Below are 25085 nucleotides of genomic sequence, written 5' to 3' on the forward strand. Positions count from 1 at the left end.
ATCCATAGTTCGGTTCTCCGCTAGGCGGCCTCACTCCACTGCTCTGCCGTCTCCGATTGCGCGTGCGCAGGCCGAGCGGCGGCTGTGATTGGCCAGGTTTGTTGGCGCGCCCGTGCGGCGTGGGCTATCCGACCCTGTGTTGCAGTGCTCCCGGGCTCCTCAAACCTTCCCCGGGGTGCCTTGGGGCCCAGGGCCAGCCGGGCTGTTTTTGTCCGCAGGCCTGGGGCCAGCGACGAATGCTCTTTTTGTTGGCCGCCGGTCAGATGGAAGAGCCTCCTGGGAAAACCCTCAGCTGTGAAGAGAAGGAAAAGGTGCCGGGGATGCGGGAAAGGTTGACTCAGATTTTGACCCCCTATCCCAGGATTTTAGGCTTGTCTTTGCTTCCTTTGACCGTCCAAGGGCGGCAGTGACCTCTAACCTACGCTTTTCTCTGGATTGAGGGGGCACAGGAAGTTAAAGTGTGGGAGAGAGCCGTGCTCCCTTAGTGGCGTTTAAAGAACAAATTTTCTTTACAGCAGAAATGCGAATGTACAAAATGTAAAACTGTAGATAAAGCTAAGGTCCCCTTTGACATCTTCCCCACCCCACCCTGCACACTCTCAGTTTTGGCTTCTCCCACCCCGCCCCGTTAAGTAAATCTCTCAACCATCTGGACTTCAGATATTTTTGAGTGCCTGTGTGTGCATGTTGGGCGGGTGGTGGAGGTGTGGAGGGGCGTGTTTGTATTCTCTTAATCACCAAAGAGTAGTTATGTATTTTGGAGGAAGGTGAATGTTCATAAATGGTATGATCTAGATGGTTCTGCAACTTCCGTTTTGGTTCTCCGTGTTTAAAATCCACATGAGTCCTTGTTTGCTCCTGCTTCTGTCGTGTCCGACTCTTTGCAACCCCCTGGACTGTAGCCCTCCAGTCTCCTCTGTTCATAGAAGTTTTCTGGCAATAATACTGGAGTAGGTTGCCTTGCTCTCCTCCAGGAGATCTTCCCAACCGAGGGATGGACCCCGCGTCATGTTTACTTACCTTTTTTAAAATTATTTTTTAAATTCTGTGTAGTATCCTACAAATGGAAGTGGCATCTTTTCTTTACATGTTTCTCTGCTGAGAGCCTTTTGTTTGCAGGTTTTCTTTCTACGACAGTGCTTCTCTGACTGTCCTTATACATGCCAACTTGTGCTTGTGCCAGCAGACGTTGTGGTTTTTAAAAAATATTTATTTATTTGGCTGCCCCCCTCTTAGTTGTGGCACATGGGATCTTATATCTTCCTTGAGGCATGTGGGATCTAGGTACCTGACCGGGGATGGAACCCAGCCTGCTGCATCGGGATGGCAAAGTCTTAGCCACTGAGCCACCAGGGAACTGACAGATGTTATTAACGTGAATGTATCTTGCACTGGCTCTTCCAAGCATGGTGCTAAAACTCTTCATTCACCATAACTCATCCGTCCTCTCATCCCAGCCTGCCTTGCAGTGGTGGTGGAAAAGTTCATTTACAAATCAACAAGGTAATTCTCAGATGGTGATAAGGGTGGTGATAAGTACGAAGCTGTGAGAAGAGGTTACAAGCACAGACCCTAGAGCCAGACTGCATGGTTTGAGTCGTGCTGGTTTTAAATTGTGTGATCTTGGACAAATTGCCTTCCCTCTGATCTTTCCAAAGCTAGCTCTTTCCTCCATCAGGTTGGAGCTCATATGGTATTCCTCAGAAATGCTTCCCTGGCCACTGTCTCTAAAGTATTCCATTCTCCTGCATCCCAGACACCCTCCCATCACTCTGTTTGTCTAGGTATTGATTACCACATGAAATCATCTTATCTGTTTGTTTTCTTACTATCTGTATCCCTCACTGTATGTAAGCTGCCTACAAGCAGTGTCCTTGACCCCTCTGTAGATGTAGCACCTGGAACTATTACCAACATAGTGGGCATCAGTTATTGTTCTTGGTGCTGGAGATACCTGGATCAATAACTGACTCATAAGTTGAATGACTGTCTGAGGATGATAGCCCCTGCTACCCTCAAGGATCTCACAGTGAGGTAGGAGGAAACAGAGAAGTGAACAGACAGTATGTATAGTAAGTACTGTGATAAAGCAAGCACAGAGGAGAGGTGGAGTCCTAACTTGGATTTGGAGAAGGACTTAGAAGTTTAGAAACTTCCCTAGAAGTTTCCCTCAAGAAAATAAATCTAAACCGAGGCTTCAGGAATCAGTAGGAATTAGCAAAGTAAGTTGGGGAGAGTTGCTCCAGGTGATAGGAACAAGTTAGGCAGCGATGCATTAGAGAACTTGATGTTTTGTGAGAACTGAAAGTAGAGTAAGGCAGTGCCGCTTCCTCCCCACCTCCAGCTGAGGGACCTGCTGACCACTGCACGCTGGTATCCAATAGGCCCTGCATCCCTTCTCTCTAATGCCTTCTTTCCCACCTGCTCAGTTTTGTTTGGTGTTTTTCCTCTTCCAGTTGAAAGAAAAATTAGCATTCCTGAAAAGGGAATACACCAAGACATTGGCCCGCCTTCAAGTAAGTAACATCACATTCTCTCAACTTGGTGTTAATGCCACAAAGTATAGAAAGACAGCTCTTTATTTAAGTTGTTAACAAAAATGTATTTCTCCTTCATCACGTTGTTTTCTGAGTTGCGTTTGTTTTCCCTAGCGTGCCCAAAGAGCCGAGAAGCTTAAAAGCCCTCTTAGGAGAGCAGTGGAAGAGCGAGAGCCCGCGCTCCGGCAGGGAGTCGCAGCACAGCTGGCCCACACAGGTAAAGCTAGCCCGCCCTGCCGCACCTCGGTACTCGTCTCCCGTGTAACTTTGCCTGTGCTTCTCTTTTTAAATACATTTATTTATTTGGCTTCATCGAGTCTTAGTTGTGGCACACGGGCTTAGTTGTCCCCTGTCGTGGGGGAATCTTAGTTCCCCAACCAGGGAGCAAACGCCCATCCTCTGCCTTAGAAGCAGATTCTTAACCACTGGACCACCAGGGAAATCTCCTAGCTGTGGTTCTTTTTGTCACCATCAGAAGATACGGAGTAACAGTAGACTCTTTAAAGTCTACGGTTCATTGCTCCTTTGTATAATTGTCATCAAGATTGTATAACCATCATCACTGTCTTAATTTCAGAACACTTTTACCACCTGAAAAAGAAACCCTGTACCCATCCTACCCTTAACCCCTGGACAACTACTAATCTGTTTTTTGTCTCTCTGGATTTTCCTGCTCTGCACCTTTCATATAGATGGGACCATACAATATGTGGTCTTTTGTGACTCTCTTCTTTCACTTGGCATAATGTTTTCAACCTTTATTCATCCATCTATATGTTCATCTAAGCGTGCATCAGTACTTCCTTCCTTTTTGCAGTTGAATAATATTTCATTCCCCTTCATGGATCACAGCCTTGTCGTGGTGAAGGGGCTTGTGTAACTCAATGAAACTATGAGCCATAATATAATATGATACAGTTTGTATCTCTGCTCATCAGTTAATGGACACTTGGGTTGCTTCTACTTTTTGGCTGTTATAAATTTTGGCTTTTATGCTGCTGTGAAGATTCATGTACAAGTTGTTTGTGTGGACATGTATTTTCAGTTCTCTCTATATGTACCTAGGAATGAAATTTCTGGGTTGTATGATAACTCTGTGTTTAATTTTGAGGAACTACTAAACTGTTTTCTACAGTGACTGTACCATTTTTCTTTCCTACCACAACACACAAGAGTTTCAATCTCTACACATCCTTGTTAATACTTGTGATTTTCTATTTTTAAAATTATAACCGTTCTGATAGATATGAAGTGGTATCTAATTGTGGTTTTGATTTGCATTTCCTAGTGACTAATGATATTGAACATATTTTCGTGTGCTTGTATATCTTCTTTGGAGAAATATCTATTTTTATTAGGTTATTTGTCTTTTTATTGATGAGTTGTAAGTGTTCTTCATATAGTCTAGCTATTGGACCCTTATCAGATACATGGTTTGTAAATATTTTCTCTCATTCTATGAGTGAGAAACTATACTTTATTTGGATTGCTTATTTAGTTGCTCTTTTTCTCTATTTTAACTTTTAGAAATTATATTTATTGCTTAAATATGGAAAGATGGTTTTTTTTTTTAGTTAAGTGTTTATATGTGCACAAAGATGAAAGTCTGGCTGGAAATACTTTAATAAAAAACAATGGTCATTTTTCATGTTAAAAGTCAGCTAATTTATAATCATAAAATCAAAAACTAATGAAATAGAAAAGTGGTATGAAAATTGAGCCCAAAAAGGGACATGAAGTAAAAAATCAGGTGAGATATGGGAGAAATGGGGATATGTTGGTCAAAGGGTTAAGAGTTACAATTATGCAGAATGAATAAGTCCTAGAGAGCTAATGTACGGCGTGGTGACAGCAGTTAATAGTACTATATTATATACTTGAAATTTGCTGAGAGAGCTGACCTTAAGTCTTCTCATCACACACAAAAAAATCATAGCTATGTGAAATGATGGATATGTTAGTTAGCTTGATTGTGCCAGCATTTCACAGTGTATACATATATCAAAGCATCACTTTAACTGTGCAATTTTTATCTGTCAGTTGTAGTTCAGTAAAGTTTTAAAGAAGGAAAAACTAAGAAAAGATGATTGCAATAAAGAATAATCTTTTTTTGATATTTATAATTTATGTGGCTGCACCGGGTCTTGGTTGCAGCATGTGGGATCTTTAGTTGCAGCCGTGGGATCTAGTTTGCTGACCAGGGATGAAACCTGGGCCCCCTAACATTGGGAGCACAGACTCTTAGCTACTGGACCACCAGAGAAGTCCCAAGAATAGATAATTGTTTAGTTTGAAAATCATTTTTCCAGCACAATTCCATTTTTGTTACATTTACTTAATATTACTATAGTTTGTAAGATTATTAAAAACTTACTTTGATCTGCCTAAATGATATACCATCGACTCTATGTTAAATAAATGTTTGGTAATATTTGTATGTAATATTAAAAATAAATATGGGATAGTTTTTGTTTCATTTTAAAAATATTAACTATATAATTTTTCTTCTTCAGAACCTAAAAATACAGTATCTCCTCGTGACACGTTGCAAATCAACACCCATGTCGATGAAGAAACTGGAGAAAAGACACCCAGCTCACTTGACATTAAGCCTGAGTTGTTTAGCTCTGGACGTGTCTCAGTGGAAGGATCACGCATACAAGGATCAGATGATAATCAGAATCATTTTCCTTTCAGGGTCAATGGCCCTGATGCTAAGAAAAGGCAGAATAAGCTGCTGGGGAGAAGAAAGAAAGAGGAGAGAACATATATTTCACAGGAGAGAGAATCTCTCTGACATTGATTCGCTCATACTCTCTGGAAAAAGACTAAAGGAACAGGAAAAAATGAATAGAGAAAATCCTAGAACACCTGTAACTGAACTAAGAACTTACCCCCTTTCAAGTCCTAAATGTGCCATTCCAAATTCTCCAGCACCAGTTACAGAAACTAATGTAGGGAGTGTATTAATTCTACCAAGCCCCAAACCACGGAGAGATGTTGATGCCCTCCGTAGAGGAAATGATTTCCCCAGGGCGACTACTCTTCCTCTGCCTACACCTTCAAATAGCAGTAACAGTCAGCGCCTCGAACACAAGTGTCCTAAAAGTAACTGTGAACTTACTACTCACAGCTTAAGAAACATTAGCTCTGCTTCACCTGTAAACTTAGAGGTACAGAAGAAAAAAATTACTGTCTCTACAGACAACCCAGAGGTAAACAAAGCTGGAAGTACAAGTGGCCAGGCAGCTAGAAGTCCTAACTTAGAGGCAGATAATTCATGTTTTATAAATGAACTCACTTGGGATAACTTAGTGGAAAATGAAAACCAAAACTTAAAAGAACAAAATCACACAGAGATGTCTCTTAAATCTCCCAATGATGCTCTCGGTGGTAGAAATGAAAGTCTTCTGGAAAAGGAAGTTCTAAGTCAGTCTAAGAATCTTAGCCTGGAAGTAATTTCTCCTGTTTCTACAGAAGATCAAATACATTCTTGCACAGTGCTTGAAGGCCTTCTCTTTCCTGCAGAATATTACGTTAGGACAACACGGCGCATGTCAGGTTGCCAGAGGAAAGTAGCACTGGAGGCTGTAATTCAGAGTCATTTAGGTGTCAGAAAAAAAGGCTTTAAAAATAAGAGTATGAAATCTGCTAAAAAATTCAATGTTTGCAACGAAAAAACTAAGCAAAGTGAAATTAAGGTGTCTGACAAACACGCAGAACAACCAAGTTCAAGAAGTCCCCAGAAACTGCTCTCATTAACTGAAGTCAGCTTTTCCACTGACTCCACAGAAGATGACTTTTCTAGGAAGACGGTTACCAAGCCATCAGGTAAAAAATGCAGAGGAAGAAGAAAGTCAGCGTGCACTTCTCTGTTAGATCACCATGAACTACTTTTGCCAACTACTGGCACATCAGGTGTTAAGAAGTCCAAGGAAGAAATTGCCTTGCACAAAGATCAGAATGAAAAGGCAATTGTTCACAGTAAGAAGAGAATTAAAGGTAAATCGAGATGTGGTTGGCGGTGGTGGCTGATGATGGTGGTAGCTAACACTATATGCTCGTCACTTTCTAAATGTTATATAGATACTTACTGAATCATCACACCAACTGTACATGAGGCAGAATCTATTTTTTATTACTCTTATATATTTGGCAGCACATGGAATCTTTCAGTTGCAGCACGTGGGATCTAGTTCCTTGACCAGGGGTCAAAACCAGGCACCCTGCATTGGGAGTGCAGTCTTAGCCACTAGACCACTAGAGAAGTGCCCAGAATATATTTTTATCCTCACTTTACAGATGGGGAATCGAAGGCCAGGTGATCAAAGTGTCTTTAAAGCCACAGGGTCAAGGTTCAAATCTGGCTGCATGGTGTCAGAGTTCACAAATATGGTTGAAAAAGTTGACACTGAGAGGGAAAATGTGTTGGATGTTTACCTGAAATTAGTGTTTATTCAACTATAATACAGTCTTATCCATGGGGAGAAGTAACTAGTACAGGGAAGTATATTTGAAATAAAATCAATGTCAGAGTAAGAATTCATTGACAGATTCCCTTAGGAATAATTGTGTAATAAAATGCAACAGGTCTGAGCCACTTTGGGAGGTAAACAGTCTAATAGTGTCTCTGAGGTTCATGGGACACAAGATTTTGGAGGCTATGAAGTGACAAGTTATAATTTAAACTTCTTTATTCATTTACTCGGGAGATGTATCTGATAAACTGAGCACAGAATTTAGATAATTCACTCCAGTTCTGTGTGAGAGCTCAGCAAACTTTCTATAAAGGGCCAAATAGAAAATACAGTCTGTGCTCAGTCATAGCTATTCAAGTGTAATGTGGAAATAACCATATACAATGTGTAAATGTGCCTGTGTCTCAATAAAACGTTATTTACAGAAACAGGCAGCCAGCAGCTCTGTACCATTGGACAGGCTTTGACTTACGAGCCACAATTTATTAATTTAAATAAAAATAATAATCATGGGGACTCCACTGGTGGTCCATTAGCTAAGACTCCGTATTTCCTGGTCAGGGAACTAGATCCCACATGTAAACTTAAAAGAGTTCACATGCTGCAACTAAGACCCAGTGCAGCCAAATATATAAATTTAAAATATTTTAAAAAATAATAATCACGACTCTTTTAATCATCATCTTTTATGCCAACAAGAAAGGAATTGGAAAGCAGGACAATCTAGTAATAAGCTTGAAGTGTTGTTTTGTATACTTTGAAATAATCTACTGTGATTTCAGTAACCTACAGGTACATAGAACATTTTTTTTTCTTGAGGTAACCTTCATATTAACATAGTTAACTGTTTTAAGTTAAGTGAACAATTCAGTGGCATTTAGTTACGTTCACAGTGTTTTATCACCACGACCCCTGTGTAGTTCCAAAACATTTTCATCATCCCAAAGGGAAACCCCATACCCGTTAAGCAGTTTCTCCCCATTTTCTCTCTTGACAGTCCTTGGCAAATACTAATCTGTGTTCTGTCTTTGTGGATTTACTTATTTTGGGTATTTTATATTAATGGAAGTATACAGTATGTGCCCTTTCGTGTCTGGCTGCTTTCGCCTACTTAGCTGGTTTTCGAGATTCATCTACATGGTAGCATGTATATCAGCACTTCATTCATATTCATGGCTGAGTAATATTCCATTGTGTACATGTAGCACAGCTCTCTTATCCATTTATAAAGTATTGGATGCAGCTACATTTTGAATGATACAGAGCTCCTGTTGCTTGAAGTCTAATAAATTAATCTTTGTTTGAAAAGGGAACTATGTTTTCTTCAATGAGAAGAGCCAGCATTTTGTAGACTGTACTCTGATAGCCTGTTGAAATGATAATTGTGGATCAGAAAGGACTTCAGAGATTCTTAACCCAGCTCCCTCAGAAGGGACAAGGGGAAATGAGGTGAATTTGACTTGCCCAGGATAACATAGCGAACCAGTGGCGGAGCTGGCACCAGACTGGTCCCAGCCAGCGCTGTCAGCACCACACTGGGTTTGGTCCTGCAGAGGGAGAGCTGCTCAGTATGCACTAACCTATGTCTGATTGTTGAACTGTCCACAGAAGTTTGAGAGTCCTGGGTGGGAAAACACTGCATGATGTTGGAGTTTAGAAACTCACTCTTTCTTGGGAATTGGTGAGTATCTGTTTTTGTTGTTGCTTTCTGTTTTAGGAAAGGAAGGTCACTGTCAAAAAGAGGACTTCCTTTGTTACAGTAATTACGCTTATTTCTCTTCGGATGATGATGCTTTCAGCGCTCCATTTCGTAAGAACAGAATGCTAAGTTTAAAGCATCTGTCGTCTTTTCTCAAAATCACAGACTTTCAGTTACCTGATGAAGACTTTGGGTCTCTTAAGCTTGAAAAACTGAAGTCCTGCTCAAAAAAGCTGATGGAGACTTTTGGATCAAAAGTACATGGAGAGGGGCATCTTAAAGGGGAAAGTTACATTGTTGTGGAGGAACCAAGCCCTAAACAAAGCAATATAGAAAAGGAGGGCATGGAAGAGGAACTAATTACCCTACCAGGAAAGGCACATCCTAAAATGCCAAGCCAAAGAAGCCAGCCTCGGGGAAAGGACCTTTCTTCATCCATTTTACTTTTTACTCCTTTGAATTCTGTTGCCTCTGATGATAATGACAGACTGACAGCAGAGCTGTGCTCACCTGCTTTCCCCATATTAGGCGCTACTCCAGCTTTTGGCTCCCAAGCTCACAGAGAAAAGGTGTCTGCAGAGGTGGTTGGACAAACCTGCTCTCCACCCCGTCTTTCTCACTTAAAAGCCACAGTCAGCCTGGCTGGCAATCGTAAACAAGGCAACAGCTGGAGCAGACCCTCGAAATTAGATAGCAGCCAGCATGTGGCAGGAAGAGCAGGACAGCCTTCCTGTGACCCTGACTCTGGTCCCCAAGCAACAACTCTGCCCACCGAGTCTTTCACCTATGAAGCAAGTCAGCTCCAGGAATCACAGACACATTCTGCTGAGCAGGTACAGACTGCATCCTTCATGAAATTTTCTCTGAAGAAATGAAGTGTCTTAGTGAACATGGACTCAGTTCCTCAGTGTTTTAAAATGTTTTACCATGTTTCTTTGATATGACTTCACTGTAAATATTAAGTTCATTCTGGGGAAGTTAGGATTAATTAAAATATGTGTATTTTTAAGGGATGCTGTTCTCTTTGTTATTCATGAAGCAGTTGCATTTGGAGCTTTGCTGCTGTTATAGAAAATAAAACAAAGAATATAGAAAATAAATAAAAGGAAATAGTTTGAAGAATGAGTGCTACAGACAGATACCATGTATAATATATACATTAATGATGTGACTTTTGTTTCCACAGACTGAAATAGCAGAGGTTCCTGCTTGGGGTAGCTTACACCCAGGCACCCTACACGTGGTTTCAAACTTAAAGGTCAGAAGACTTATTTCTTGTGTCTTACATGTGAAAAATGCAATGAACTGGTTGGAAAATTCAGAAGAATTTGATCCTTGATAAAATAGATTCAGAAAAACATTTAAATTCTTTTTCACAATATTTACCTGTTATATATATTCTGAGATCTTCTAAAGAAGTTTTTATGTCAAGCTATTGCCAAGAAAAGCTTAAGCTGGGAGCTCGACTTTGTATCTAAGTTTAAATCAGGCATTTTGACAGAGAGGGGTCGTTCATGACTCTCCTACCCAAATAATATAGTACTTCTAGAAGAATCACTTACTTTATAAGAAAATGGGTAACAGTTCTCGATTATAACATAGTGAATGGTTAATTTCCATAGGCTGTGTGATGTATATGGTTCTGAGAAATATAAATATTCTGGTAAATCCTGTGAAGTGAATTGGACCCATGTCCTGGTTAACTTTTTATACTTGAAATAGGATGGTACACAGCGGGGGTCTTCAGTCTTACTACTGTTAACATTTGGGGCTGAATTATTCTTTATTCTTAGGGACTGGCCTGTGCATTGTATGGTATTCAGCAACAGCCATGGTCTCTACCAGTCATAACCGCCCCGCCACTCCAGCAGTAATGACAGCAGTGTCTCTAAATATTGCTAACTGTCCCTCCCTAGGGAGGGTTGCGAAATCGCCACCCCTAATTGAGAACAACTGGTGTAGAAAAAAAAGAGATTTAAATCCACATAAACTGTTTCTCCGGATCACTGGCTATGTGACCTGGCACAAGCTGTTTGGCCTCTGGGTCCCAGATTCCTTTTCTGTAAAAGATACACTTATGTTGTTTTTAAACTATTCTTAAATCAATTTTAATAACAGTTTCTGAAAGGAATCAGCCATTTCATTGATATTTTCAAATTTGTAGGTAAAAAGTTACTTGTTATTATAGTTTTTGGTCTGGGTATGTACAGTTAAGCCTCTCCTCACTCTCCATTTCTAAAAGTGTTTTTTTTTTTTTTAATTGCTTTATTTTTGACTGTGCTGGGTCTTTGTTGCTACGCACAGGCTTTTCTATGGTTGCACTGAGCAGGGGGCTGCTCTCTAGTTGCTGGGCGTGGGCTCTCATTATAGTGACTTCTTTTATTGTGGAGCCTGGGCTCTAGGGTGCATGGGCTTACTTGACCTGCAGCATGTGGGATCACCCTGGACCAGGGATCAAACTGGTGTCCCTTGCATTGCAAGATGTATTCTTAACCAGTGGACCACCAGGGAAGCCCTCTGAAAGCATTTTTTTTCCTACATCAGACTTAGGAGGTTTGTCCATTCTGTAAGTCTTCCCCAAAACCTAGTTTTTTGTTGTGTTGATTCTTAATTGAGTTTTTGGTTTCCTCTTTCTTTTTTTTTTTCCTGTTTTTATTGTTAGTAAGTCCTTCTGTTTTTCATTGTGCTTATTTCATTATTCTTTTACTAACTTCTTGAGCTGCTTGCTTTAATCGGTATTAATTTTTAATATTAACACCTTTATAATTATAGGAGTTTTTTAAGCACTGCTTTGGCCAGCACATTCTGCATCTTCATTTAGAAATAGTATGTTGTTTCAGTTTTATTCCCTCTTCAACCTATGGGTATTTCATTAGAATGTTACATTTCCAACTGTTCTTAAGGAACTAATGTTTCAATTAGTTCTTATGGTCTGTTTTGAAGGTTAAATCTGAATCTGTTCCAGTCTGGAGCTACACGTTTTAAAAACTATCATTGTGAGTGTGTATGGGCAGTTTTTGTAGTTACATAAGACCCACAAATCTCTTTGACCTGCATGAAAGTTTAATTACATTCAGTTGGTATTTCATCTAATCCTTGTAATCCGTCACTGTTCATGTTTATTCTGCGCCCAAGAATCCCTTTAACGCCGTTGTTGTTGCCATTCTGTGTCAGAATCCTTCAGGTTCTTGTTCTGTGGATATGAGTGCCACGTGGTGGGAAATAGCTGGTTTCAAAGAGCCGTGTATCGTAACTGCTTGTGAATACGTCGTTTCTCTTTGGAAACCTCTGGATGCTTGGCAGTGGGAAAAAATTTATTCCTGGCACTTCACAGAGGTAAATCAGAATCTTATAGCTGAAAGAGCTTTTTAATCAGTTGCATGGTAATACAGATGGGCAGCTTACAAAAAATATGGGATCTGTGACTATGCAAGACAGAGCAGAAAAATGATGTTTTTTTCCCCCAGTATTTAATTATGAAAATTTCCAAATATATGGGAAAGTGATATAGGGAGCACCCATATGCCCAGCATGTAGATTCTAAAGTTAATATCATGCTTTATCATATGTTTATCCAGAGGTGGATTTTTACACTGTACCTGCTGGAGAAGCTTGAAATTTCATGTCTATTCTGACTTCTAAACTTGCTGATACCTCTCACCAAAATGTTATTTCTGCTTTTTTTCTAGCTGTAGTTTCTTCTGTCCTTGTCTACCTTGGTATATATTTTACATGGTTGCAGTCTGAATATGCTTAAAATTTTTAAGCCTGTCTTTTCTTACCATATAAATATGTTTGCTTGTTTCTACATATTCTTCCTACTTACTTGTTTAATTTTATTTTTCCAGCTTTATTGAGGTGTAATTGACAAATGTAATATATTTAAAGTGCATAGTGTGATGATTCGATGTACATACACACTGTGAAAGCGTTTCCATAATCAGGTTAATCAGCATTTCACCTCACGGTTTCCTTTTTTTCCCTTGGTGAGAACGCTTAAGATCGACTGTCTTAGCAAATTTCGTTCTTGTTCTCCAGTATACCCACAGCCAGTAGCAGTGTGTTTGGCAGAGTGCTGCTCATAAATATTTGTTCAGTGCATAAACTTGTCTTAAATGGTTGCATATTGTTCCATTCGTTCACATACCAGAATTTAATTATTCTCCCATTGCTAGAAGCATTTATTATGTTAAATTAATGCCACGGTAAACATTATCATGCATGTAGCTTATTTGAGTTTACATCTTGTAAAAAGAGGATGTTTGCTGAATGTTTCAAGTGTTTGAAACTAGATGCGGTAACAGTAGAAAGAAATGTGACAAATTTTGGAAAATTTAGATTGATTAAAAATGAAATAACCAAATATAATTTTGGGCTGCTTTGTTTTATTTAGTTTCCGGTATTACAGATAGTTGCAGTGCCTGATGTTTGCAATCTTGTGTGTGTGGCTTTGGGAAATTTGGAAATCAGAGAAATCAGGTACGTAATTCTCAAGGCGTGTTTTTTTTTTCTTTACCTGGATCTTTGTCAGCTTGTTTTGAGTTTTGTGTGCAAATTATAACCTAGGCTTGGGTCTTGAAAGACTCTAAATTTAGGTCCAAAGAGAGATTCATTTTGAAAAAAGCTATCAATAGAGTGACATCCCTGACTGAAATTTCCTTTGAAAGTTTGAGCCTAGTCTTCCATATTAAAGGCTTGCTCCTGTCTGCTCTGCATTTTCCCTTATACGTGGTTTAGGGCACTACTTTGTTCTCCCGACGGTAAAAGTGAAAAGCAAGTGCTCCTGAGTTCTGGAAATATAAAAGCTGTGCTTGGCCTGGCAAAGAGGAGGCTCGTCAGTAGCAGTAGGACCCTTTGTGATCAGCAAGTCGAAATGATGACATTTGCCGAAGATGGAGGGTAAGCATTGGTTGAAGAAAAGCATTGGTTGGTTTTACTATTAGATCAAAAATGATTTCATCACAGGGCTTCAGAGAAAGTTGAATCAGTAGCATCTTGTTTTCTCTGCTGTATGTGTAGTTCAGCAGATTCTGCCTCTGTCCTGGGCTGTTATACAGAAGCAGTGTAGGGAGGTGGAGCCAGATGTGGCAGGGAAGAGGGCAGGGAGCAGAGGGGCTCAGAAAGTGTAGTCTGTTCTTCCTTCAGTCTCCCTTGACCTCTCTGTATGTCCTTTAAGTGTTACAGATACCTCAAGATGCTATACACTTACCTGGTTCCACATACTTGGTTTCCATTGCTTCAGATACCATCTGAATCCTGGCTGCTTGCAAACATATTTCTAACTGAGCTCTTTCCAACCTTTGGACCTACATGCCTGTTTATTAGATATCTCATGGATACCTCAAATTCAACATGTTAAAAACAGAACTCATAGCATCTTCTATGTCTTTCATATACTCATTACACTTTTGGATTTATTTGTCTTTCCTGATAACAGAGGGTATGAACCTCATTTGTCTTTATTTATCCATGACCTGTTACAGTAAATTGTTCGTTCGCTAAGTCATGTCCAACTCTTTGTGACTGCATGAACTGCGTTGCAATAAAACAGGCAAGAAATAAATAATTGTTTGCTTAAATTAGGAAAATGTTAGTGGAGGTGGGGAGAAGCAGTGGATTTGAGAGAGATGAGATAGTAAAGTCATTAGGACCTGGTGATTGAGTAAATAGACAGGAAAGAGATAAGAATAAAGTCCAAGTTTCTGGGTTGCTCACTGGGTAGGTGGTGGAACAGTTAGTTGAGATAGCAGTGCTAAAAGAAACAGGTTTAAAGATAGAGCTGGTAAGTTTAATTTTGGAGATGATGAATATGAGGTGCTTACAATATATCCAGATAGATAATGTGAAAGTATATGTTCATTGTAGAATGTTTAGAATACACATGTTTTCTGGGTGAACTTTTTTTTCTGTCATTAGGTTAGTGTCTATTATGTATTGTTCAATAATATGCAGAAGGGCTGCTTAGAAACTGCTTTGGTAGAAAAGCCTTGATTTTTAATACTGTTTTTAATATAGAAGCAAAGAAAAACAGCTTTTGATGCCCCCTGAAGAGACCATACTAACTTTTGCTGAAGTTCAAGGGATGCAGGAAGCTCTGCTTGGTACCACTATAATGAACAACATTGTTATTTGGTAAGCTTCCCCTTGAGAGCGCTATTTTTCTCATCTGTAATATAAGGATATATCTCTTAATTTCAGAGGATTATTAAGATTAAATAAGAAACTCTGTAAATATGATTGTGTTATCATTTGTTTACTAACAGATGCTATATACTTATCTTAATGAGAACATCATATTAATTCAAATAGTCCAAGCAGACTACTTTAAAATAAGTGAAATTTTATTGCTGTCAAAAATGTACTCTTTCTGGTTAATGGCTGAGTAGCTTTCTGAGATTAACTCTTCTGCTTCAAATACTTATGAATTCTGTGCAAAAGATAGAGAACAAATACCTGAAAGCACTAAAGAGGGAGAAAAAAATATATACTGGAAGAAATTCAATACATAGAGGAAGGAAATGTCACTGGGCAAATTTCCTGTTCGAAGGTGAGGCCCCAGTCTGCACACTTGGTTACAGAAAAACTTCTATCCTACTGCCTTGAAGGACCAAAGGATAGAAATCAAGGTGATCGCAGCAGCTAGAAAGCAAGAAAGAAAAATCTCAAAAGATAGACAGCCAGAAAAGGAGCCCTGCTGCTGCTGCTGCTGCTAGGTAACTTCAGTCGTGTCCGATTCTGTGCGACCCCATAGACGGCAGCCCACCAGGCTCCCCTGTCCCTGGGATTCTCCAGGCAAGAACACTGGAGTGGGTTGCCATTTCCTGCTCCAGTGCATGAAAGTGAAAAGTGAAAGTGAAGTCGCTCAGTCGTGTCCGACTCTTTGCAACCCCAGGGACTACAGCCCACCAGGCTCCTCCGTCCGTGGGATTTTCCAGGCAAGAGTACTGTAGTAGGGTGCCATTGCCTTCTCCGGAAGGAGCCCTGAACTCTAGTTAAATATCTGGCTGACCTTTAAACTGCATACATGGATTATTCAATAATATGCAGAAGGGCTGCTTAGAAACTGCTTTGGTAGAAAAGGCTTGATTTTTAATACTGTTTTTAATGCAGAAGCAAAGAAAAGGTAAAGCAAAGAGAACTGAACTGGGTTTTCAGCATTTAGAATTTGAGTTTAGCCAATTTAACTGTTGACTATAGAGTTAAAAACAAAATCAGTATTCTTCGGAGGAGCAGCATGCAGAGTTTATATGATGTGTCATTGTGTCTAGAATACAATCCAGAATTACTGGATGTGTAAAACTTGTTTGATTAGGTGATTCACAGGAACAAATTTGTGATAGGGAAATGACAGTGGAAGTCCCTAGCCACCTCTTCCCTGACCACAGGGGAGGGCCACACCAGGCCTTTTCACTTGCAAGGTTAGTTTGTGGTAGGAGAAGAGATTGATCTTTTTTCTCAGAAGACCCTCCAGTAATTACTCCCTTGAGGCCAGAATGGGTCTTGGTGAGAGAAAGTTATGAGTGTCATTCCTACGTGCCCGTTCTGCATTGTTCAGCCCTAACCCTCTAGGAATAAACTAGGCAAGTGTGGCCCGAGAGAAACTTTGTCCCCCCCGACCAGGGAGCCTCTGGAGTTTGACCCTGACCTAACCTACCAGGTTTCCATCTTTGGCACTTGCCCCGGGGTTTCTGCACGCAGGTCTTATTTCAGACAACGTTCTTTGCTAACGTTGTCTTTTCTGTTCTGTCTGCTGTTTCTATAGTCTGGCCCTTCATTGTTTGGCTCCTAAACTATTAATATAATCTAGTGATTAGTCTCAATACTCAACCTCCAGATTATATTTTATACTATCACTTTACACATACTCATTCTCCCATCCCTCCCCCCCACCAAATAAAACCTTCAATGGGGTCCATGTTTGCTTTCTCCACCTTCCATTTCCCTAATGTTTCATTACAAAAATTCTTTTCCAGCTGTTCCTACTCTTTCCCTTTTTTCATTCTATCCTTCAGTTTCCCTCTTTTTCTAATAACAGCCTTTTGGCATTTTGTAAATAAGGGATCACAGTGGAATTCGAGGCTGGGAAGGTGCCGGGGACCAGCCCCGGCTGATCCAGGGTATTTGAAGGAGAGACGACTTAGGCGACCTATTCAAATGTTAATTAGAGATATAAGAGTAATAGAATGAGGATAGCTCAGTAGGAAAATTCAGAGGAGAAAAGAAGCTGAGTAGCTTGGTTTACGCGGAAAATCAATATAACCCGTGACACCAGGTTAGCTCTGACCACGGAGGCCGCAGGTGCCCTCTCGAATAGCCGAAGGTGCCCCACCTTAGACACCTTCTCGAGTGGGTCTTAGAAGCCCAGGCAAATAAATGGTCGCAGAGGATATCCGCGCTCCAGATGGAGACTCAGCTGGAAGTTAAGGAGTAAAATGACATGGGGAGACCAAGCATTGGTGAGCAAGGCCCATAGCTTTATTTTCAACAGGGGCTTATATACCCTAAGTTACACATAGAGGATAATAGGGGATGCAAAGTCAGCAGTTTTTGATTCTTATCAAAAACCAGGGTTTCTTTCCTGTAAATTTATCATATACAAATGGTTTAGGTGATTTACATCATCTTCTGGCCAGAAGGCCTATTAACATTTTATGACTCTTGACAAGGACTTATCAACAAAGACTTATTTTCCCTAAGAGTAATTATTTTAAGGTTTGGCGCCATCTTCCGAAGATAAAATTGCATTCCTATAGGGCGGATGTGTAATGGGTTTACAACAAAGGAAAGAATTTATTACCTTAAGGGTCTAAAGTTACTAACACCAAAGCCACTACCTTTTTTTCTACATACCAACTATATTAATTAATACACATTCAAGGATACAATACAGGGGATGTGAAAACTTGGCAACAAGCATTGGCTCATCAATGAAATCTTTTACTAGTTTTATTCTGACAGTTTCTAACTCTCTGAGAGGCTCTAAGCTATTTGAATATCTTAAGCTTCCCGTGCCTCTCGAGTCTGGGAGACTGTAAATAATCGTATGCATAGCTGTAGGAGTCCGGGTAAACTTGTCAGGCGAGTTAGAGAGCTATCTGAGGGGTTTGGATTTAAACACTCCTAATTGCCCAGGAACTTTTATTAATTGGAGCTGTAAGTTAACTCTTTGTCAGAGAGAGCGAGATGGTGGTAGGGTACAGCCCCCAGTAAAGTCAGAGGTGAGAGCACAAAGCAATAAAGTAGGCAGACTCTGGTTTTTTGGGGGTAGATGCTCGAGAATATCTGGGGGGACTCCTGAGGCTCGATCCCGCCTTTGCATATGCCGAGCCTCCTTCCTCATGACCTTTGTCACGAGTGGAATGCCTCTCCCCGGCTCCCGGCAGGAAGGGACCATTCTTAGAGGTTCTAAATATCAGTTTAAGTTCTAAGTTTAAGGGGTATATGCAGCCCCACAGTTGCTTTAAGTTCTGTTGCAACGCCTCAGCGCTTCCCTGGTGGTCCAATGGTTAAGACTCTGGGCTTCCATTGCAGGGGGTGTGGGTTCTATCTCTGACTGAGGAACTAAGATCCCACATGCCATGTGGTACAACCAAAAAACCCAGGGTTTCTCATAAGTGGAGTCACATGGTAGAACAGTCAGTCAGTGTCACACATCCTCATAGAACTAAGGAGTGGTTCCAACAAACATTTTTTTCTTTATATTCACCCTCTTCAGTCTTCCTTTTTCCATTTTTTATTCCATCTCTGTCTTCCCTTCTCTCTCTGTTATCTTAGTCTAGCTCTAATATTATCATATTATAGAGATATAATTACAAGTCTCTTCTAGGTGTGGTTTCTCTCCTAACCACATTTGGTTTCCTGACCGTTGACTTACATGGAAAATTTAGTCGTATAACAAGAAACGTGATAAAATCATAATGATAGAGCTATGCCCTGTGCCTACTTTCAATACAAGTGAAGTGAGATCCTGGAAAACTTTTCCCCTGAATTTGAAAAGATTTATCCCTAATGGCATAGCAGGTTCAGTCTAAAGCTGAACTATCAAATTACACTATTGGCAAAGTTAAACTGTAGTTCTGTTTTTAGCCAAATCAGTGGCTAATCAGAACTAAGGTCCTATGTCCCTTAGTTTTTCCCTTGGTCACCTCCTGAAGGATGCTGTGATACATAAGAGAATATTACATGAAAACCAGTTTGTTGGGAGAATGGTATGAGCTTATTTATTTTTGGTGTCCAAGGAACTTAAAAACTGGTCAGCTCCTGAAAAAGATGCACATCGATGCTTCCTACCAAGCTTCAGTCTGTCACAAAGCTTACTCTGAAATGGTAAGTCTTGATCTGCTGGGACCATTTTGTGTCTAGTCTGTGTGTTACTTTGGTCGCACTGAATGAGAGCAATAACTTTGTAAGTCATAATTACTAGGCCCTCTCTGGTGCCTGTTTTTTCAAAATTGGATAGCACTTCTTGCTCTTTCTTGAAATTTATGAGTGCATACAAGTGATCATACAATATGGGTAAAATTTCTGACTGTATGACTTGAGGGCAAACCTTGATTTCTAGACTGTACCTAGAAACAATATGCTGATTTTCAGATTTGGCTCCCAACCACATTGCCATAAATGATTTATGATGTGAATGAATCCCCTTAGGGAGAGTGATTAAAGGGTCCTCGACATGTTTTTCTCTCAGGCTTTAGCATTCCTGTATAGAAACAAACACAGCTTCTTAGGGGCTGTGTCAGTCCAGTTTTAACATCTGAACAGGCTGAAGGTACTTGTCCAGGAGTCAGAGGTAACTGCCTGAGTAACAGGGACTGCTGAGCCACAAGCAGAGGCAGAAGCAGCCGGCTCAGCGCTGAGTGGAGACTGACTTGCCCAGCGCAGTGGCAGCCCTGCGCTCATCAGCACGCACAGGCTCTTAACACACAGGGTGCATCTCCCTCTAGCCTAGCAACTTCTGTGGAAATGAACTCAACAGTTGTGTGATCTTAGATAACCTATCCCATCATCTTGGGGCTGACTTTCTTTATTCTAAAATAAGAGGGTTAAGTTCATCTCTGGAATGATTAAATACCCCTACTAAGCATTTAAATAATTTTACATTTTTGTTATTACGTTGATACCTGTTTGATACTAAAACATTTAATGTAGAAATGTATGATATAGGAAGTAAAATGTCACCATGAAGCCAACCTCCAGAAATAATAGTTAATAGATCAGTATAGGAATCAGCAAACTTTTTCTGTGAAGGGCCAGTTAGTAAATATTTTCAGTTTTGCAAGCCATGTGGTCTCTGTCACAACTCCTGTACCACTACAGCCCCAGGTCAGCCAGAGGTAACATAAACAAATCATGTGACTGTGCCAATAAAACATTTTGGACAATAAAGCTTTCTGAAACTTGAGTTACATATATAATTTTCATGTGACACAAAATGTTCTTCCTCTTTTTTCTAACTATTTCAAAATGCAGAAACCATTCTTAGCTCATGAACCATATGAAGGTAAGCACTGAGCTGGATTTGACCTGTAGGCCAGAGTTTGCCAACCCCTAGTTAAGTGCATAGCATTTAACGTTTTTTGACTTTCAGTTGTTTTTTTAAGGCCCAGTAATTAATTTTTCCCATTTTACCCCCCGAAATAATTACTTTCCCATTTTACCCCTGAAATAATTACTTTCAACAATGTACATGTGTGTTTATACATATGTGTGACATATATATTTTCATACACAAAGATGTTATTATTAGAACATGTAATTTTAAAGTCGTGGGAGGTCTGTAACACATCTTCCCACAGAAATAACCATAGGTGACGGTGCCTTTTTTGGGTCATTTTTAGTCTATAAGTAAATAGGCTATTGAAAACTGTCCTGAAAATCCTCTCACCACTGATTGTTTTTATGGGAAAATGTGCTCCAAATTTTCAAAAACCAACTTACAGGTGAGCATTTCTGGTTTGAAGACTCCCTCCAAGTGTTTCTATGCCCTCTTTTCTTAACACCAGCATTTCCCCAGGTGGATGCCATGGATGTTAGTAGGCTCTAAAGTTGAGGAAGCTGGTAAGTCAGCTAGATTCACACCTACAAAGACTGGCCGTAAAGTCATGGGGAGCCCTGTGCTGGAGAAGCCCAAAGTCCAGCTCAGTGGTCCCCTCAGAGGTTCTGCCTGAAAAAGAGTGATCCAGGGATTAAAGCCTCGAGACTTAAGAGTCTGTTGGCCATTCCTGTGATTCTATAGTTTTGTCTCTGCCAATGCTTTCTTCCCCCCCGCCACATACTCTTGATGATTTATTTGGTCGTTAATTTTTCTCCTACATCAGGGGCTCCTGTTTGTTGTTCTGAGTCACCCTTGCGCCGAAGAGAACGAGTTATCGGGAAGCCCTGTGTTTCAGCTGATTGTGATTAACCCGAAGACAACCCTGAGTATGGGTGTGATGCTCTACTGCCTTCCTCACGGGCAAGCTGGAAGGCAAGTGTGTGATTGCCGTCTAATGAGTGTGACATTGTGAGAAACATCTGTGCGTACATAGAAACCAAATATTTTTCTGTGACTGACGTGAATGGAAACATGGAATACTTCAGATCATGGTAAAGAATACTAAGAAGTAGGTTGAAGTGTGAAGTTTACCAGATCTGAGTCAAAGTTCAAATTCCCGCCATCCTATGATTGCCCACCAGTATGGCACCAGATAGGTATTTTATGTATAGTCAAGCCTTATTTTTCCCCACACCAAAACACTTCAGAGTAATTAGTATTCTTTACAAGAAACTTACCGTATATGTTCTTTCCATAAAAGTTAAATTAAGGAAGTTCTAAATGCACTTAAGAAGATCTGTTAGACTTCCCTGGTGGTACAGTGGATAGGAATCCACCTGCCCATACAGAAGACCCAAGTTCAATCTGGGACAGTTCCACATGCCATGGAGCAGTGAAGCCTGTGCTGCAACTACTGAGCCCATTTCCTAGAGCCTGTGCTCTGCAACAAGAGAAGCCCCACAGTAAGAAACTCAAGCACCACAACTAAGAGTAGTCTCTGCTGCCGCAACTGCAGAAAGCCTGCGTGTAGCAACAGAAAGACCCAGCACAGCCAAAAATGAAATCAATAAATAATTTAAAAAAAGAAGATATATATACTTTGAAATATTGACTGTACCTCCATCATGTAGGCAGTTGATATTTATCTTTTGATAAATATTTTATCTGTTGACTGATGAGAAGATCTATTTACCGATGCCACAGTTACGGGCATCCCAACAGTTTTCTGAGCTATATAAAGCTCTGAAGTAGTGCTAATATTCTTAGGTGAAGCAAGCAACATCGAAGGTATCATTTCTGAATACTACTTATGAAAATAGACCTAGTAAATCAGGATCACAAAGTTTGGCTTTCGTAACTCACAGGGGTGAGCAACCTTGATGGTTATATGTGTATTTCTCTTTCTTTCAGTCTTGTGCAAAGCTTGCTAGGTGATGCGTGTTCTGAAAGTCCCTCTCCTTGTGTATGTAGCCAGCTGTGGCATTTCTGCAAGTGTTCTTGGCGCAATAAGAACCTCAGAACTCTCATCTGTAATATGTGCTTACATAAAACTTGTTTTCTTGAATATAAAGAGAGAAGCATCGTCATTGGCCCAGAAATTGCAGGTGCATGGTCAAGCATTTCCTTTTCAAACCTGTTTGTTTAGCAAATCTTGAAAGCCTATTTGGTGCCAGTCCTGTAGGAAACACTACTGTTTCTAATCTCATGGAAGTTAGAAAATAATGAGCTCAGGTGTTTGAGCACAAGTCACCTGTTCTCCTTGTTTGCTTGGCCCTTATAGTAAATTCTTCTCTGCTCAAAAAAGAAAAGAAAAAAGAAACAAATTTCTTTGCTGTTTGTTGTGCATAATGCCAGAAGGCTTGCACTGTTTGGGATGGAAGGGCACTTTAATTGGCAGTAGAGGGTTGGGGAGAGACTGTCAAGGAAAACGTTATGGATTTTCAAAAGATGAGCTAAGAGACAGCTACACAAAGTTGGGTGCAAAAAAAAAAAAAAAAAAAACAGTTGGGTGTGAGCCAGGGATAAAATATATCATTCATTTCACTCACAATATTCACGTAGGGCTGACTGTGTACCAGGCCCTCTACAAGGCACTGGTGATGTGGCAGTGAGGAATAATTAATTTGTATTAAGGGTTTCTTAAATCACTGTGGACGATGACTGCACCATGAAATTAAAAGGCGCTTACTCCTTGGAAGAAAAGCTATGATAAACCTAGACAGCATATTAAAAAGCAGAGACATTACTTTGCCGACAGAGGTCCATCTAGTCAAAGCTATGGTTTTTCCAGTAGTCACGTATGATGTGAGAGCTATGGTTTTTCCAGTAGTCATGTATGGATGTGAGAGTTGGACCATAAAGAAGGCTGAGCGCCAAAGAATTGATGCTTTCAAACTGTGGTGCTGCAGAAGACTCTTGAGAGTCCCTCGGACTGCAAGATCAAACCAGTCAATCCTATAGGAAATCACTCCTGAATATTCATTGGAAGAACTGATGCTGAAGTTGAAGCTCCAATACTTTGGCCACCTGATGCAAAGAGCCAACTTTTTAGAAAAGACCCTGATGCTGGGAAAGACTGAAGGCAGGAGGAGAAGGGGACAACAGAGGACAAGATGGTTGGATGGCATCATTGACTCAATGAACGTGAGTTTGAGCAAGAACCTGGAGATGGTGAACGACAGGGAAGCCTGGTGTGCTGCAGTCCATGGGGTTGCAAAGAGTCAGACACAACTGAGCGACTGAACAACAAAGCATTTCTTAAGTACTGCACTAAGCTTTTTATATCAACTGTTTTATTAAAGTTCAAAGCAGTCCTATGAAGTAGATACTCATATCGTGTATCTCTATTTTACTGATGAAGTTAAATAACTTGCTGGGGTCCCACATCTCTTTGTTAGAATTCAAATCCCAGTACCATCCCTGGTGGTTTAGTGGTTAGAATTTGGTACTCTTTCAAAGCCTGGTAGCTGACTGCAGAGCTCCGTCTTAAAAAAGACAGCCAGATTTGTTTCATGATGTTTACATTTTCTGTGGGACAGACAGCCCCCAAATATGGAAACGAGAATCTCACATTCATATTCTCACAGATATGGAAGCAACCAATCTCACATTGCTGTGATGGTAAAAAGAAGTTGCTGCGATAGACAGGGAGCAGAGTGTATATGTGTGTGCACGCTCAGGTTGCTGAATAGGTGTGACTTTTCTATGTGGGCGACAGGCCTGAACAATGACCAGAACCCAGCCAGGCTGTGCCCTGGTGTTAGACCTGTCAGGGAGAGGGACAAGCAAAAGCAGAGACACCAAGGTGAGGCCAGGCTCGGCTGGTTTGACGAGTGGGAAGCAGGCCACTGTGAGCTGCTGTGGGGAGATACAGAGGTGCATCAGAGAGACAGGCAGGGCCGCTAGCGATCGTGGCCAGCAGTCCTAGGGTTTCACACAGACGCACACGTGTTCCCACGTGTCTTTGTTCTTGTTGCTTTAGAGACCGTGGTTTTGGCCTATTTTTGTTTTAATGTTTTTTTGTTTTTGATATGTGATTTGAATTGTCTCTTCTCTGCTTGCTGCTAGGTTCCTGGAAGGCGACGTGAAAGACCATTTTGCAGCAGCAGTATTGACTTCTGGAACCATTGCCGTGTGGGACTTACTCTTGGGTCACTGCACTGCTCTCCTTCCTCCTGTCTCTGGCCAGAATTGGTCTTTTGTTAAATGGTCACGTACAGATTCTCATTTGTTGGCTGGACAAAAAGATGGAAATATATTTGTATACCGCTTCTAAAAAGTTAGGGTAACTTGGAAAACACAGTGTTCTGGGTATTTTTGGCCTCTTAGTACTCTTTGGAGTTGCTGCTTTAAAGGAGACTATTTGAAAGAGTTTTAAAACACGTATTTACCTCTGTTCATTCTGACAGACTGTGTTCTGATGGTGAGGCACTACTGATCTTGAATGCTCATTTGTACTTGTGTTGGGAGAGAGGGTATATAAGTGGATTTTTGTGATTCCTCACATTTGCACATTTCCTTTTAAAGGCATATGTACATAAAGCTTGAAATGTTAATAAATATTTATTTTGATACATCCTGTTTGGCATATTTTTTCCTCTCCTGTAAAGATGATTTTCAGAAACAAGAACTAATTATTTTACAGCTAGAATATTTAGTCAGTGACACTTGCACAGTAAATCTCAGTTAACTCAGTGTACTAATAGGCAATATACTTTTGTTCACTGCACTAAGTCTTCGTTGCTACACACGGGTTTTCTTTAGTTGTGGCAAGCAAGGGCTACTCTCTGGTTATGGCACTTGGGCTTTTCGTCCGTGTGGCTTCTCTTATTGTA

General features: G+C 40.5%; 1 protein-coding gene across 1 annotated transcript; it reads left to right on the forward strand.

Moving 5' to 3' along the window:
- The first annotated feature begins 123 nt into the window (after positions 1-123).
- Positions 124-24795, forward strand: PALB2 (partner and localizer of BRCA2). Its single transcript, XM_005910900.3, is given in 14 exon segments — positions 124-311; positions 2457-2516; positions 2652-2754; positions 5051-5330; positions 5332-6539; positions 8733-9547; positions 9901-9972; positions 11889-12050; positions 13108-13193; positions 13452-13613; positions 14730-14846; positions 18953-19040; positions 21035-21183; positions 24319-24795. Coding segments are annotated over 14 exon segments (3585 nt in total). The 5' UTR covers positions 124-236; the 3' UTR covers positions 24527-24795.
- Positions 24796-25085: the final 290 nt, after the last annotated feature.

This window comes from Bos mutus, chromosome 25, assembly GCF_027580195.1.
Source record: "Bos mutus isolate GX-2022 chromosome 25, NWIPB_WYAK_1.1, whole genome shotgun sequence".
In the NCBI taxonomy this organism is placed as follows: domain Eukaryota; kingdom Metazoa; phylum Chordata; class Mammalia; order Artiodactyla; family Bovidae; genus Bos; species Bos mutus.